Source organism: Dipodomys merriami, unplaced genomic scaffold (genome assembly GCF_024711535.1).
Source record: "Dipodomys merriami isolate MVZ:Mamm:240054 unplaced genomic scaffold, mDipMer1.0.p SCAF_496, whole genome shotgun sequence".
NCBI lineage: Eukaryota > Metazoa > Chordata > Mammalia > Rodentia > Heteromyidae > Dipodomys > Dipodomys merriami.
The window spans coordinates 188,178-206,112 of NW_027206064.1; the positions used below are offsets into that span (position 1 = coordinate 188,178).

The 17,935-nt window shown below is 44.4% G+C and overlaps 1 protein-coding gene across 2 annotated transcripts in view; it reads right to left on the minus strand.

The window, feature by feature from the left end:
* Positions 1-5,748: 5,748 nt before the first annotated feature.
* Positions 5,749-17,935, minus strand: part of LOC138809371 (mothers against decapentaplegic homolog 5) — a 38,496-nt gene continuing 26,309 nt past the window's right edge. For both annotated transcript variants that reach the window (XM_069995881.1, XM_069995882.1), the window contains exons 4-7: positions 17,009-17,128; positions 15,043-15,264; positions 12,568-12,824; positions 5,749-10,442 (exon numbers count right to left, since the gene is read on the minus strand). In XM_069995881.1, the coding sequence (XP_069851982.1) occupies positions 10,299-10,442; positions 12,568-12,824; positions 15,043-15,264; positions 17,009-17,128 (743 nt within the window). In that variant the 3' untranslated portion in view covers positions 5,749-10,298. The remainder of the gene's footprint in view (positions 10,443-12,567; positions 12,825-15,042; positions 15,265-17,008; positions 17,129-17,935) is intronic.

A 17,935-nucleotide genomic window follows, 5' to 3' on the forward strand; every position in this document is an offset into this window, starting at 1 on the left:
GTGGATGAACATTAGACCTGGCGCCCACATGCTGTGTGTGCACTATACGCAGCCACAGAGTAGGTGAGCGGGAACATGTTGCGGATAGAGGTGGGGCGGCCGGGGAAGGCGGAGAGTGGAGTGGGCAGTGGGGCCTAGATACTAGGAACCAGAGCTGAGTTCTAGACGGATTCCTGACGCTCTGAGGACTGGAGGCTCAGTGTGGAGTACAGGAGGCCTCCCAGGTGGAGTTGGCGCGTGTTGGATACACCGGAAGTGGGTGGTCTGAGCACGAGCTGCCATTGTTAACCAGGGTGCTTACCCCCAAAGGGATTCCTACCAGTTGGGACTCAGCCCTGGGGCTGTCACTGCGAGCAGGTGTGTGCCTGGTGGAGTGGAGCTATTCTAGATCTTTCCACTCTCCAGGCTTCAGGCGCTTTTCAGACGATCCCTTCCACGCCACACTGAAGTTCAATCAATACTACCTATATTTGGTTGTCTCCCAGGAAACGTCAATGTCAAGTCTGAGCCTCGTCTTTCTGTCTAAATTAGAGGCTCATCCAGTACTCTCAATTCCAATACATTGACGGGTATGGGCAACAAACGTGAGATTGCAAACTCTTCTTCTCCCTCCCATACACAATCTAGCATCTCCGGGACCCCACCCTTCTCCATCCAAACCCTCCTCCGCCAGCCAGCACGGCTGAAGCCCTCCCTTTCCAATCCCTAATCGAAGCACATCGAATCCCAGCATCAGGTGACATTCTGACAGCTTCTCCTTCCTCTCCTGATGAAAAACAAAGCCCTCGCCTTGGCTTCCATGGAGTCCAGAATCATCAGCTCCACTGCCCATTCCCAGTGCTGGTGAGTGGCTTTTAATCCCTCTACCTGTGCTGCTTCCTCTCTCTTCCTGTAGCTAATGGCTCATCTTTTCTCAAGAGACTGACCTGTGTCTTCAGTTAAGATCACGTATACTTCACTCCCCCAAATCATCTCCCTGATCACAGCTATGGCTCATCTTTTCTCAAGAGACTGACCTGTGTCTTCAGTTAAGATCACGTATACTTCACTCCCCCAAATCATCTCCCTGATCACAGCTATGGCTCATCTTTTCTCAAGAGACTGACCTGTGTCTTCAGTTAAGATCACGTATACTTCACTCCCCCAAATCATCTCCCTGATCACAGCTATGAAGACGAGAGGAGGGATATGTCATATTCATGGCTTTTTCTCAATGCCCAGCATAATTCTGAATATGTCAAATACTCTGTGTTTGTTAAATGAAATATGGTGGGAAATTGGGTCTTGAACTAAGGGCCTGGGGTATTGTCCCTTAAGTTGTTTTGTTTTGTTTTTCCCAAAGCTCTTGCTCTACCACTTCAGCCACAGCTCCACTTCCAGCTCCTTGCATAATTGAAGTGTCCCACGGCCTGTCCTGCTAGAGCTGACCTCCTGAAATAACCAGAATTACAGGCGTGAGCCACAGGCTCCTGGCTAAACACCTCTTTTGATTCCCCACCTTCAACTAAACCGGGATCAGGTGACACACTGAGTTCAACTCTCCCTTATCGATGGATCTTTCAAACCACCCATTTTCTGGGGATGCTGCCAAGCTGTTAGCATCTAACGTCTCCTATCTCCATCTTCGTAACACCTCTCTGATTACTGTCATCTCCTGCAGGGACTAAAGAACATGCAAGGGACAATTTAATCGTCTGTCCCTCTGGCTGTGTCCTGCAGGGAAGCTCGGATCTCAACAGTAGCATTCCTAGGTCTTCACACATACCTTCTAAGAAGCTGTGCAGCCTGTGTGGCACGCTCAATCCACCTTTCCCGGGAGTTTACATTCAGACACAGTGGCCAGGTCTTTCAGTCTCACCCAGACTCTCTTCCTCTTTTCCCCTTCCAGAAGGGACAGGAATAGGACTTCATTTCTACGGCCTAGCACCAAGCGTAATTAGTAAGCGCTCCATGAAGATCTGGTGAGTAACTGAATAAACAAGCATTAGTTAGTAGTTGTAACAAAAGACTCTTCTCCTGCCTCTCCCCAACAGGTTTTCTCCTGACCCCTCCAGGGGGTGACAGAGTTCTGAGATCACGGCCTTGGCAATCATGTTCACGTCTAGGTGGTCAGCAGCAAGGGAAAGCATCAAGAACAGTCTCTTCGGGCATAATGCAGAGGGGCGCATAGCGTTTTTGCCTATATGGGACGCATCAGATTTAGCCACACGATCATTACCTGGCTGAGAAGCTGGAAAGAAAGCATCCAGCTAATCACGGTGTTCCGTTATTAAAGGGGAGAACAGGGACCTAGAAACCCCCAGCAGTTTATTAAACAGACAATAATAAAAAGGACCTTTCCGTGTGAACACGGTCTCTGCAGGCTCACTGTTTATCTATTATTCGCTTGTGCTCGCATTTATTCTCTTCACGGACACCGACATCCCTAACTTGGCCTAAACAATTCCAAGTTAATGAAAAGCACGTTTCTCAGAAGTTTATGTAACGAAAAGGGAATGTTTACCATTCATTATGCTTCTGAACTGACCCTGGCAAAACGAGACACTCGGCAAGGTGTGCCAACACACTGTAACCCCCCACACGCTCTTCTTTAAACTGAGTTTCTCCCCCTTCATCGCCTCTGTAACTCCTCAGCAAAATTAATCTCTTACTCCTCCCAAGTGCAAAATGTGGGTCACATTTTATTCTGTCTCCCACTACAGTGGCCCATCCGAGGGCCAGAGAGGCCTTCCCACCGGTGGCGCACGCCCGTCATCCTAGCTACTCAGGAGGCTGAGATCTAAGGATCGAGGTTCAAAGCCAGCCTGGGCAGGAGGTCTGTGAGACTCTTATCTCCAATGAACCACCAGAAAACTGGAAGTGGCGCCATGGCTCAAGCGGTAGAGCGCTAGACTTGAGTAAAAGAAGCTGAGGGACAGGCCCAGAGTTCAAGCCCCAAGACCAGCCAAAAAAAAGCTGTGGGCTCTTCACACTCTCACCTCTCTAAATTCTAAGACAAATTGTATGTTCTTTGTGTTTATTTTCTGTTGCCAAATACACACCTGTCAAGCAAACTACATAGGAAGCTGAGATTGAAGATCAAGGCTTCAGGCCAGCCTGGACAAGGTTCATGACCCCAGCTCAATGGTAGATGCTGGGCGCGATGGTAGACATCTGTCATTCCAGCTACCACAGGAAGCATAAAATAGGCAAGTCACCTTCCAGTCAGGGGCAGGGGTAAACGTGAGACCCTCTATTTCTAAAAGAAGATAACTGGAGATGTGTCTTAGCAGTACAGCACCTGCCTTGCAGGCACAAGGCCCTGAGTTCAAGTCCCAATACGACTAAAACTAAAAACAGGTTCATCTGTGCACTTGCCACTATTACTGGGGAAAACAGCTCCAACTTAACTCGTAATGTTGTAGATTCCTAAGCAATGCCAGGGAACTTGATTACTTCGAAGGCCAAAGGCTCCAAGGGAAAGCATAAAGTGCTGCAATTGCTTATTTGAAATTCGCTGTCTCTACCAAGACAATTTACAAAGTTGACCCATCTCCTCAGTCAACAGATTGCTGAGGACAGCCAACAAGCTAGGTGGTAAAGAAACACATTGTATCTACTACGTGACACAGTTTGCTATGCAGAATGTGAAACTTTCTAGGGCCTACAAAGAAATGCTTTTGCACCAAACCAATCTCTCTGAGAACCCTTTCCAAAAAAACATTGGGAACTCCACCCTTAAAGAGCTACAGGATTCCTGGAAGGACAGAGGCAGAATGAATACTCATAACAAGTTGGAAGGTTACACAATGTCCAATGGTTAGCTACTGGCTCAGGAGTCTCAATCTCTGCCTTTCTAGAATGGTCAAATTCTTAGCATTTATCCCAGATAAAAGGGTAGTCTTTAAATTGAAATCATCGATGTGATTTCTTGGACAGGAAGGAGGTAAGAGATAAAGACAAGGTATAAGAAGCTTTCCAGATCTCAACCACAAGCTCCCTGGGAGAGACACACAGGTATAGTGCAGGTGACAAACCTTAACCACCTAGAACCCCCTTCCCACTTCCTCCCTAGCGTGCATGGACAGAGATGGTAAAGCACCCTGCCACAGCAGCTCTTAAACTTTTCCTATAGTTCCACTACCCTCATCTTGATAACATAACAGATTGAAAAAACACTGCAGAGGTTTTGTTTTGGAGAAGAAAAAGTCTTATAAAGGATAAAATTACAAATCGAACAAAATACTAACATTTCAAATGATAAATGGGGAAAGAACTTTTGAAAAAAAGAAAACCACCTTTCTTTCACTTCTTAGAAATGTTTATCAACACCGCCCGTGGAGAGGCTCTCCGTCTGTCCGGCTCCTCTGCAGCTGTTTGGGCTGCAACAATCTGAAAGCTAATCTGAAGACTGAAAGAGGCCAACGTCTCTCGGTGCTCAGCGAACTTCTTTGCCAGGAAAAGTCTTTTCCAAACGAACAAGCTCCTGGGGAAGGAAGGGAGAGTAGGTAGGGGAAAAACAAAGGAGGGGGTAACAATGCTCGATACCTTGCTCATGTAACTAACCCCTCTGTACAGTATCTTTACAATAAAAAATATATATTAAAAAAAAACAAGCTCCTGGAATTGCTAGACAAGCTACTATAAAATAACTCAGCAAATAACCTTTGAATACAACACCAGGGACTATTTGGAGAAACGGATTCTTTTGAGAAAGTCTTTTCACTAAAGGAAAGTGTGAAAACTGTTCAATTTCTTCCCCATTAAAATCCTTAATTTGAGGTTTGCCACTTCTCCATCCTGGATAAAGGACATTCTTGCCGAATGAGAATGGATTTCCATCTGTGGCTGGAAGCATCCATCAATGAGGGTACCAAACTCATCTGTAACTTAGTGACTTCACAAAAAAAGACCAAAAAAAGTTAAAACTGAAGAACAGCAGAGGTCATTCACAGAGTGGATAATCAAGGTCTATCAACCAGGCACCAGAAATAGCACTAGAAATGATTGCTCTGAATCAGACAGTAAGAAATGTAAAAGGGAAGTTTAAAATAAATTGTAGCCAGGATTAACAGGGGTGAGCCACCAGCACCCAACAAAAACAGTTCCATTGGAGAGAAGATTCTCATGGACTTTCCTTCCTGGGCTAGCTTTGAACCGTGATCCTAGGAGAACATGAGACTCTTCTCTACAATTAATCAGCAGAAAGGCAGAAGTGGAGCTGTGAACTCAAAGTCATGAGTTCAAGTCCCAAGACCAACACACACACACACAAATTGTTTTTGTCAGGTACTGTTTTTAAGTATTAAAACTAAATTGTATTATTGTACACCACACCCTGTATTACTTGATATTATATAGATGAGGGAAACCGAGACAGAATGATTAAGCAACCTGCGCAAGGGCACACAGCTATGAGGCTAATTCTCAACCTCAGACAGGCAGGTAAGTCTGCTAAGAGCCACCAGTCTGTTCTGCCCACCGAATCAAGCCCCTCACTCATAGACCGAGATCTAGAAGTCAAGTCAGTGGCTAAATTCAATCCCCAGATTATGGCCTGCTTCAAAACCCTTATAACCCCCTTACAAACATAAGGGACTGGGCACGCATCATATGCAAGGGAAGGCTGCCACATTCCCATTTTCCATCTCTAGCACACAGGCAGACAATTCCGCAGGTGACAACAGCCGGTAATCCTAATGAAGCATAAATCTCATAAACTCAGTGAAGCATAAATCACATCACAGTTCTAAGACAAGACACATTAAATAGGTTTTGAAGTTTATTAAAATAAAGTATTAGCAAACAATATGCAAAAACAAGTTTCTTAAGAGTTATGGCTTTGATAAGCACATGAGAGTAAAACCTAATTAACACATTTTTATAAGTATCAAAAAAGATGAACAGGATCGAGGCATGATGCTAGAATCGCATTTTCCACAGCATAACCTGAAGCGAAGCACGAGTCAGAGGCGGACAGGCCCACAGTACAGCCGTCAGGCTGGTCTTCAACGTGTGTAACGGGAGATTCCTTTCGAGAGAACAGGGGCAGGGGTGTGGGAACCGTGTCTTCCATGGAGGCAACCCTAGCCGAACTTAAGTCCACTTCTAACCGCAGCTTGCAGCAGCCAGACTCGGAAGATCGCCACATGCCCAACCACTGCCCGGAGCCCCCACGGTGAAACCACTACCAGAGTAAATCAAAGTGCCAGCATTCCGACGGCACTGCATGGGAAATCTGACACTGAACGCCTTCTTCATCCACAATCAGGCTGGCATTCTTGGGCCTAAGTGGGGTTTTGCTCTAGCTAATGCCAGCTAGTGTTAAGAAGGCGTTACCTATTAATGGGGAAGGGGTGTGTGCAGGGGATCTACCCCTACACAAAATTCTGAACTTTCTACAAACAGCAACTTCAAATGTACCCTTTTAGGATAATGGCTCATGATAATTAAAAACAATTTAAGAACTGAGTTATTTAGACACAAAGCTTTTCCACTCCACCATGAATGATGAAAGAATTCTGTTCTAGATCTTTCTGACAAAACACTAAGACTTAATGTACAGTAGTAGAAATTGCTACTAGCAAATATTATCACGTTTTTCTTTTAAAACAACAAAATGAATGCATAAAATCTCCTCCACTGCATCTAATTTTGGAGTGCTATGTAATAATGATCATACAGTTTTATTTGGGGAGAAAAGCTCTGTGTGTGTGTGTGTGTGTGTGTGCACGCGCGCGTGCTTCAAGCGTGGCAGGGCAAGTACTCTACAGTTACAGCCACAGCTAAGGAGATGAGTTTCTTTCATGAATAATCCAATCAAATAAAGGCTTGATAAATACTGTTACCTTGTGTAAGGAGGTAAAACATCCACCTCAAAACATGCTAAACTAAACTACGACTTTTGTTTATGTAGAACAAATGGCTTGAATGCTTACTTTCCATACATGCACTTTTGTGGTAAGGAAAACATCCAAGAATCTCACTTTCATCCATGAATACTGTTGCTTTGGGAATGAGAGATACCTTCCAAAAAACCCACCCCTTTGAAAGCGACCACTTTGGAAGAATCTCTCGCATAAAAATCACCCAACACTTCTAAAAACACCAAGCCTAAAAGCTACTTGCTCATCTAGCCAATAGGTGTACTGAGGACATACTTTATGGTTAAATGCCAAACATCAAGGACTCTGAGCTCTTCAAAGCTAACAGGTTCACAATTTAAGTCATCATGAGAGGTTGCATTCAATAATTACCAAGATTCTGCCTTTCTCAGGAAGCAAGAAGGATAGTATGAGAGGAAAGTGACAATAACCTAGAATACTAGGAAGCAAATTACTAGAAGCAGAATTGCACTGCAACAGGAACTACCAAACTTTGTCTCTGCTATAGGTAGGGTTTCATTTTTTCTAGAATCTTTCTCCTCCAAAAGGATACTGCGTGTAGGGAAGAAACTTCCCCCTTGGGTATTATAGGGTTTTTTGGTTTGTATTTTTTTTTAAGGCAAGCCTAATTGTTAACTTAAGGGTTGAATACTTACCAGTCATACCCAAATGGACATTTTACTCTTCAAAGACACAAAGAATATGAAACAGTACTCCCTCTGTCTGGACTAGCAGGTGTGGCATGCTGAATTGTCTATCTAGTGATCATTCTTGGAATACCCTCAGCCACCTGCTACCACCACCACCACCACCACCACCACTGTTGTCATGAAAAAAAAGGGGAGGGGGGATACATTGGTATGCATACACTTGATATATTTGACATGCTTACTGGTATTTTCCCTTAAATTTCCTAGAAAGTGCCCATTTTACTCATATGCTTTAGCTTGTATTCAATAGCTTCTCCCAACTCAGCCTCACACTCTCACTCAGCTTTTTTTGCTCACAGTTTGTGTGCTACCACTTTGGATCACAATCTCCTATCTGAGCCCGTGGAGCTGGGATTACGGGTATGAGCCATGAGCACCCAGCGACGCTCCATCATGCTCGCCAGACGGTCTCAAGCGGACCAAGCGCTCTATAATGTAGAGCTGTTCATCCGATGCACCTCAAGTGCAATCAACATCACCTTGTTTGCTTCAGCTTGTTACTGAGATGCATTTTGATTCTATTCTGCTTTCTGCATTTACCAAACTAGTTTCGAGTTTCTTATTCAGATACTTTTTGCTGGCACACATTAATTTCTGTGCTGTAAAATATCCTTAGGGATTGCAAGAGCCGCTGAGTGAAGAACGTTTTGCATTAAAAGCCACAGGATGAAGCTGACAGCGCTCAGGAAGCAAAAACAGGCTTGTACTTCTCCACAAAACTCTTGGCAGTTAAAACTCCTTAGAGAAAACAGAAAAGGGCAATCACATAAAGCCCATCAGCCAACTCAACTTCACAGGCTGTAATATGGCAATGACAAGTAGAACAATTCTTAACGCAATGCTAAACCATCAATGAAGCAAGGTGGGAGATTCTACAGCTAACCAGAGCCCACTAAAGTAGATTATATGCATCTGTAATTGGACTTGAGTGAATTTTTCCTACAAATCCGTTCCAAAGATGGTGCCGTGAGTCTGTTAAGTGAAGGATGATACAAAAACTAAATATAAAAATATGTAGGTTCGATCACTAAGCAAATAATTCTGTTTCATGTAGATGGCAGAAAGCTCTGGCAATCTAAGAATACTTGCCATGTAACACTTACGTTTAAGGCTGTGATGCTGGCAAAGTTTTCCTTCTACTCAGCAAAGGACTGTGAGCTGAAACCCGAATGTAACTGTCCAGAAACCACGCAGTGGCTGCATTGGGAAACAGCAATACATAACGACACACAAAACAAAAGGAGTCCCATTACCCTTGCCTGAAAAACAAGCCTTTTTTTTTCCTTAAAGCATGAAGGGCAAGTAGAAAGTCACACCAAAATTACATTTTTAACACAAGACGGTCATGGCTCCATATACTTTCAAAAGGCACCAGAAAAGAAAGTTTCTCCTGATTGGTGAAGTAGGTGGGCCATGTTCCCATGCCTTGACTAGGCGCCCACCTGATGCTCTCCAGAATAAGTGATTAAAATGCCTAGACTCAAAGGCAAAGGCACAATTGGTTAAATGGGTATTTCAGACTTCCCTTAGCTTTCAGGAGACTGTGTTGGGGGACACTGGCATCAGTATAGGTAGTAAGAAACCAGGAAAAAAAACAAGACCATGCTACGTGAGAGTCCATATCTGCACTCTCTGCGCTGTGAATGTGTTCACAGCAGCTAGCCCAACCGTCCCTGCTGGTTTATCTCATCCCTGGGGCCTAACCAGGGTCTCCCATGACACAGGAGGCTGACGTAAGGTGGTATGAAGTTAGTAGCATCCAAAACCAGGCACCTTAGCTGGAACTGTATGATAACGATTTGATAACCTAGGCTGAAAAGTTACTAGAAAAAGCAGAACTTCCTACAACGGCCGTGTACGTCACTTGAGCGTATCTGAGCAAAGGTTACACTGAAAACTGTCGCCCATAAAAGTGCAAAATAAAAGGTTAATGCATGTCACAAGTGGAGTTCTTCCCACACAGGCCAACAGCGGCAAACGCGGCTGCCAGCCGTGTACTGTCGCTTGCTACAAAGCAGTGTACTCAGGACAGACTGAGTACGTGGCATATATTACACATCAATTACTTGCAGGATTTTCTTTTTTTAAAAAAAAACGAAATGCTTTACAAAAGATACATAGCATGAATCACAATACAGACCAACATTCAGTTAGGTTAGATGTAAATTGTATGACGCCACCTAGAAAACTATCACTTGGCTTTAACTGGACACTACTTGTTAGAAGCAGTGCATAGTGTTCCTTCAAATAAGATTTTTTTTATATGTAGTTTCTTTTAAGCCCCTACCATACTCTTTTGCAAAACAAAGTACAATGTATTTTTATGAAGTTGGTGGGATACATTGTTAGAAGCACATAGGTTCGGAGAGAAAAGGGAGGACAAATACACTTTTCCCCATGTATATACCCTCTTACACTATAATTTTTTTGTTACATTAAAAAAAATTAGGAAATAAAAAACTGTTGGGACAATAAGCAAAAGCCTGTTCCAGTTCATGTTCGGAGTGGGCAGGATGCTTGCTCCGTGTCTCCCCCACGCCTTCCAGTCCATTACGTGAACAGTGATACAAACAAATGCAGAATCGTCACAAAGTACAAATGTGTTGGTCACAAGTTTGTAGAAAAAAAATAAGCTGTAATATCTGTTTTTCCATGTCAGCTCACAGTATCTCTAAAATTAAACAAGTCCACAAGGAACCTAATTGAAAAGAAGAAGGCTTCTGCACTATGAGACAGAAGATATGGGGTTCAGAGGGGAGCCCATCTGCGTAAGGACTTTATCCAGCCACTGAAGAGGCCCGTGCAGGTGGATCTCGATCCAACACGGAGTGCTGGTAACGTCCTGCCGGTGGTACTCGGCACCCCAGCCCTGTGAAGAGGAAAGACACCACATTGCCAACTGGTCTGAACTAACTTGGACAACGCAAAGACAGTGCAACCGTACTAAGATGCAGAACACAGGTAGACAGAGTAACTCTCACAACACTCAGCATTTACTATGCAATCAAAATCAAGACAAGCCCGCCCTGAGCGGTCCACGCCTGCCATCCTAGCTACTCAGGAGGATAAGAATTGAGGATCCTGGTTCAAAGCAAGCCTGGGCAGGACTGAGAGACTCTTATCTCCAATTAACCACCAGAAAACCAGAAGTGGCTCAAAGTAGTCGAGCACTAGACTTAAAAAGAGCTCAAGGACAGTCCTCAGGCCCTAATTTCAAGCCCCTGACCAACCAAGAGAGAGAGAGAGAGAAAGAGGGGGAGGGAGGGAGGGAGGGAAAGGAAAGGAAAGGAAAGGAAAGGAAAGGAAAGGAAAGGAAAGGAAAGGAAAGGAAAGGAAAGGAAAGGAAAGGAAGAGAAGATAATGACATTCCTGATTGGGTGTTTTTTTGTTTTTTGTTTTTGCCAGTCCTGGGGCCTGAACTCAGGGCCTGGGCACTGCCCCTGAGCTTCTTTTTTTTTAAGGCTAGCACTCTACCACTTGAGCCACAGCGCCACTTCCAGCTTTTTCTGTTTATGTGGTGCTGAAGAATTGAACCCAGAGCTAAACAAGCACTTGCTAAACAAGCACTCTACCACTGAGCCACCTTCCCAGCCCTAAAATTTAAACTATCTATTATTTACCTGATAGAAACCTGTGGGATTAGATATATCTCCGACCTACTCTTTCAAGTTGAGAAAGGACATATACTGTAATATTTAAAAACATTACAAGTTCTTCCGTGAGATACATTCTCATTTACTAGGACACATAAAACTCACCATCACCAACAGTGTCATATAGATTTCGGTTTCTAGTGTTTTTTTGTTATTTGGCCTGCTTCTTATGTCTATCAGAGAAGCTACTGTACACACTGACCAATGCGTGTACCTAATCTTTATTGTAACCACAGGCATTACCTTTAAAGGTAGGAAATCAATGAGACGAAATAATGAAAACGTGAGTGTAGGCCTCAGATAAAAAACAGAAAGAGCCATTTTTTATGTTCATTTTCTTGAGTTAAGTTTTCTGTCTTACTGCCTATATGTCCAGGAAAATTAGAGGGTCAAGACGGGAGGGAGAGAAATGGACAAGATAGAGAAGGTAGGGTGGACGGTATGATAACTATGGAAGCACCATGATTCTATAGACGTGCGCAATGCCCCCAGGGAAGCTGGTACACTGATCTGCACAACAGACCCCACTGGACAGGGACCGCACCTGAGAAGGATGGCGTGCAACCGCTGCTGTCTTTGGGCTGAACAGTAAGAGCCGCAGTCATGGAATAATTTGCAAGTGTTGTTCATGAGCCATAGTCTTAGACATTTTCAATAAAATCAGGCCAAAAAAAAGCCAATTATAAAGCTGGGCACTGGTGGCTCACGCCTGTCGTCCTAGCTACTCAGGAGGTTGAGATCTGAGGATCATGGTTCAAAGCCAGCCTGGGTGGGAAAGGCCGTGAGACTCTTATCTCCAATGAGCCACTCAGAAAACCGGAAGTGGCTCTGTGGCTCCAGTGGTAGAGTGCTAGCCTTGAGCTGAAGAGCTGAGGGACAGCGCCCAGGCCCAGAGTTCAAGCCTCACGGCTGACAAAAAAGAAAAAAAAAAAAAAAGCAAAATGTAGAGATGGCCTTTGAAAATTCTCCACAACAGAGCGTAGATACAAGTAATTGTAGTACAAAGTAATTTTAGTATTCTAAGTAATTCTAATAACCAAAACTGTGGAAGCGAAGGGGCTCAAAAAGCAATTATAATATTAGATGTCTTCTAAGTAAAATGCTATGTAAACTTAACCCTTATCCAATAGAGAAACCTCAATCAATCATGTAATTTATGGATGACAAAATGAACAGATCTATTACATGACTTAAATGATCAATTCAAGAATTTCACTTGAAAAAAACTATTAAATCAGGCCAAAAGTCATGATCATCTTGCACTCAAAAGTTTTTAATTACAACCATAGACGTACAAAGTTACAGAGACGGAGATGCCGTCTTGGGCCACGGCCCACTCACCTTGACAAAACTCATGCGGATGGTGCACATTTTGGTGAGCTCGTACACGGCCTCGAAGCCATGGTTGACGGATTGAGCCAGGAGCTGAGCGAACTCCTGGTTGTTGAAGATCTTGAGGCTGCAGCTGCTGGGGATCTTACAGACGGTGGTGGGGTGGAAGCCGTGGTGGAAGTTGCAGTTCCGACTCTGCACGAAGATGCTGCTGTCGCTCAGACACTCCGCGTACACCTCCCCGCCAACATAGTACAGATGGACGCCTGGAAGAGAAGAGCCAGCTCAGTCGGCCAGCCCAGCCAAGGACACCGCCCTCCCACAGCCAGATGGAAGGTCCTGTGACATGTCCTTCCACTAAAAACCATCAGGAAGAAGGCAGTGCCGGCCCAAGTCTGAGCCCATCCTCAACCAGCCAGGAGGGAGCCTCAAGGTGGCGGTTTATTAGGTTTGTCACTCACTCTCAGGTGCCTTTCCTATACCTAAGCACTTAGCTTAATCAAAGAGGTGGGGCGGGAATCAGGAGGCTCACACCTGTAATCTTAGCTCCTCCGGAGGCTGAGATCTGAGGATCACGGTTCAAAGCCAGCCCAGGCAGGAAAGTCCATGAGACTCTAATGAGCCCCCAGAAAACCAAAAGTGGCACTGTGGCTCAACTGGTAGAGCGCTCGCCTTGAGCTGAAGAACTCCAGGACAGTGCCAGGCCCAGAGTTCCAAGCCCCACCACTGACCAAAAAAAACCCCACCGATTGCCTTTTGCTGAGTCCTTTGAAAGCTATGCTCGGTACTACACCCTATCTGGTTTTGGCATTCTGGTTTTGGTTTGCCTTTTGCAGTAGCAGGCTTTTACTCATGTCCTCGGGCTCTCACTTAGCTTTTTTTTGCTCAGGGCTGGCACTCTACAATTGAGTTATGTTTTCAGTCCAGCATTTTGCTGTTATGGTTTGGAAATGGAATCTCAAGAACTCTTCTGCAGAGCTGGCCTCCAACCGTGGTCCTCCAGGTCTCAGCCTCCTGCGTAGCAAGGATGATAGGTGTGAACCACCAGCACAGGGCACAAACTGCTGTTTTACGGACTTCTCACTAACAAAGAGGGCAGCAGAATTTCAGACAAAAACCAATGGTACAAATGTAGTTTCAGGCCACAGAAAAAAGCTTTTAAAATGCAGGCTTATCTTTCTTTAAAAGTCACATGGATATAAATATGTCAAAGCTGTGAGCATGTTGCCAGGGGCGACACTGATCAGGATGCACGCTATCCCCGCCCGCACTGCTTTGTTAATAACAACGCCTTTGCATCACTACCTAAAGATAATACAATGTTCAGAAACATGTGAAAGCAGTTCCTACAGTAAAAGTCAGACTGCGTGTGTGAAGGGGAAGTCACCTAGTATTTTCCCCACAAGAAAATAGCATTCCACAATCATTTCAAATCTTCCCACCTTGACGGTAGAAATCCCGGACGATTTGGTGCATAGCCCCTTTTAAATCCTTTCACTGAAATTTCATTGTACATATATATTCCTACAGAATATCTTTTTTGTAGTTTTGCATGGAGATGGGTGTTTTGCTTTATTTTTTTAAACATAAATGGCATCACAGTCTATTAACTAGAAACTTGTTCGGTCACCTTGAATCTCGCCAGAGTTTACAAAACTTCAAAATATAAATCTGCCACTGTACCTATATTCTGAGTGGTGCATATAATTCTGAAATGGTTATGCTTAATTCCTTTCCTATCTATTCATGAACGACCTGCCACTACAGCAAGCAGTGCTTGTCAACAGCATTCCAGTACACAGACCTCTGTGCCCACTGAAGTCGCAGACTTAGTTCTACCAGGCTAGTCTGTCTGACATAGAAAAACCGCCTCGCTTCTAAATGAAAATGGGCCAGATCAAAAGGACCCTAGGATGGCAAATTGGGAAATAAGGCTGTCAAGTCACGCAAAAGGCAGCAAGGGGAAACCTAAAACTTCTGACGAAAGAAGCAATATATTCTACGTGGGCAAGGTTTCCTCTGACACACGAGATTTGGCATGAACTGCAGTACAAAAGGGGTTGTTTCCTGCAGGAAGAATTACCACCGAACTTTGTGACCTGAATTTAAAAGACAAGAGGATGGTGGTGAAGCCCAAGATCTCTGTCATTCTCACTGGATTTCCTTCGTCCCATCCTCCCCCTCCACCTAGGGTAATTCTGACAAGTCACCCCAACCCCAAACACTTCACAAACACTGCAATGACAAACTCCCAATGCTTCGCCAGCACCCACACGTCCCAGAGGTATCCGTTGTGCGTCTTATGAGCCAGGCACTATTCTAGCTCCTGACTGCTGCCAGCTTCAATTGTAGCAGGGACAACACTCAAAAATCAGCGGAGGCCAGGCCTTCAGATCCTTTGTATATTTCCAGCACCTTCCACAATGCCTGGTAAAACGCAACTCATGACTAATTCAACTGGACGTAGAGAAACCACACCATTACCTTTCCCAATATGGCGCCTCGTGTTTTCAATGGTCGAATTACGATTGACATTTGACAACAATCCCAAGCAGAATCTGCTTTTGTTATTGGAAGGGTCAGTGAATCCATCTACCAACACACTGGTAGAAGATGCGTGAAAAGCTTCCCCAACGCGGTTGTTTAATTCATAGTAAACAATTGAACACCAATGTTTGGGTTCTTCATAGGCAACAGGCTGGACATCTGTGAAGAGACCAAAGAGAAAACAAGTTTAATCAATGATTTATCAGGAACTCTGGGTTCATTGTGTACTTACCCTTTAGCCAAACCAAAAACACTATGTGAAACAGGATATAGGTATTTCTACTGACTGTCTTAGAAACAAGCTTAAATTATGACAACTTAAGACAGTCATAGAAATTCAAGGCGACTGTCCTAGCCTGCTCGGGGTTTGACATTGAGTGGCTTAAATTTTTAAATTATTTCTCAAAATTCTAGAGGTGGTGATGTCAACATGAAGTTCAGCAGATCTCAGGGCTAGCGAGTTCACTCTCATGCGCTCAGCCAAAACTGCCGGCCTTTCAACACCAGATCACCACCCACTGTCACACTGGGGTGAGGGCTTCGGCATGAAGTTCAGGAGGCGCAATGTGGTCCATTGGCATTTCACTTTGGCCTCCCAATATTCAAGTCCTTAGCACACACAAACATATGTACATTCCACCCCCTAAAGTCTTAACTCATTCCAGTGAAAGCTATCAAGTTTGAAATCTAGAACTATCCACCCAGCAACAGGTGAGCTGAAGACAAAAATCCCAAGGGCAATTCTTCTACGGTCACAACTTGCGAAACTCTGTAAGTGACGCACAGCGGGGAGCTGCAAACTCCAGGCTCCCGGCACCCCCACCTCCACGGCAGTATCCGGCCTGCTGAAACCCGGACATGCACCCCAATGAGCTCGAATCCCTTCACACCAGATAGGCTCACTGTCCGGTCTTATGGAATCGAGGACGTCTAGCAGCCTCGCCCCTGCCCTGTCCTTTCCGGTGAAATCGGCCATGCCCCCGCTGGAGTGCCGAGCCGGCTCATGGTCACGCCCACGCTACTCTCACTTGCACGTGGCAGGCGAGCAAACCCCCGACACTCCATCCTTGGACACCACGCAGCTTTCACAGTGAGGTGAACCTTCCCAATCTTTAAGTTCTGATTCTGTTTTGCTTGAATGGTTCCTTCTTCCACTCATTTCTCTCCTTATTGTTCCAGGAGCAGTCAAGAGGCAGCGGGCTGCACCATCAATACCACGTAAGAACCTGCTGGGCGCAACAGCCAATTCCATGGCCCCAGAGTTCTAGCTCACACTCAGCCAAGTTTTTGTTTGTTTGTTTGTTTTGCTTTCTTTTTGTTGTTTTCCTAGAACATGCTACTCATTGAACTCTGAAACCTCAAAATAAAAAATACATAATCCTTAATATCCATCCTTATTTCCATTCACAATTACGTAGTATTTCACAGAAGCTTTCTTTACCAGTCTCCTCTTACTTCTGGGCCCTCAACAGAATCACAGCAATTCTGCCTTTTTCTAGTATAAACCTCAAACTTCCTTCAGGCTCTACTCATTACTTAGTTTCCAAGCTATGTAAGAGCAGCATCCCATTTTTAGGTACCAATTTCTAAGTTGGTACAGGTTGCTGAAACAACAAATTTTCTTTCTCACAGTTCTGAAGTGTTTAAGAGCCAGCAATCCAATCCCTACATCCAGAAACAGACTGAAAAAATCCACGGATGGGGACGGGGCTGCTGAAGTTCTGAGAAGCTATTGCAGTACAGGTGAATACTTCATTAAAGACATCTTTTTAAAGTGGCCAAGGCTGGAGGTGGAGCTGAGTAGGAGAGCCCGTGGGAAGCTTGGGATCCAATCCCTAGGCACTACAAAAAAGTAAAGCAGGCAAGAAGGTGGAAGAAATGCAAGTGGAGTCAAAACCAGTACCTCGGCTGGATATGCTAGGCATGATCTGAGGGATCATGTTGCTGCTTGTGTCCATAGGCTGCGAGCTGTCCTGACTCAGCTGCTCATCGGGCGGCATGTAGGCAGGAGGCGGCGTATCAGCTGAAAGGAAGAAAATGACACAAGTTCAAGTCTCCAAAGAGCCCCGTCTTCAACTGTTCAAAGTGATTACTCTAATAGCATTATAAAAAAAAAACAGTAACTCAAGTATCACCAGCAGGGCTTGTTGATGAACATTGGACACACACACACACATTGGACACAGTCCTAGGGCAAAACAGACAGCATACAGACAGCTCCTGAAACTTACAAGCGTATTTATTTTGCCCAGATACCTCCTACTACATAGTGTAATAGGATCAGTACTAAAGCGCACTAATATCGGATTCAAGGTCAAGAATTCTGCCTTTGTGTTCAGAGAAACTGTAGCTACTGTAAAACAGATTATCTTTGTGTACCTACAAATTATACAGGCCTTTTAAATCATCAAGATCACCCCATACTATAGAATCATTTTAAACCAAAGATAAAACAATGTCCCTTCAGAATCTGCCATCACACTAACGTTAACTGTGTTAATTCTTTCACACTGACTCAAAATGGCGGCCAGGTTCCATTAAACAGCTAGGTAATTAGCTCAGGAAACTGAGCTAAACATGAAATCTTTTGAGCTCCAACACTCTTTGCAAATTTTTGCAAAAGCACCTCTAGACTTCTTCCTGCCTCAGTAACTAGAAAACCAAATATAAAATGTCTTTCACAGCAGAGTTCCAGGCTATATTTTGAGACGGTGCTATGACCAGCACTGAATTTAAAGCAGGACGAACATTTATGTTTGGGCAATTTCCATGAGCAAATTAAGCAGTTGGTATTTAATTTCCCTACTACCTCCAGATTGTAAACATATGT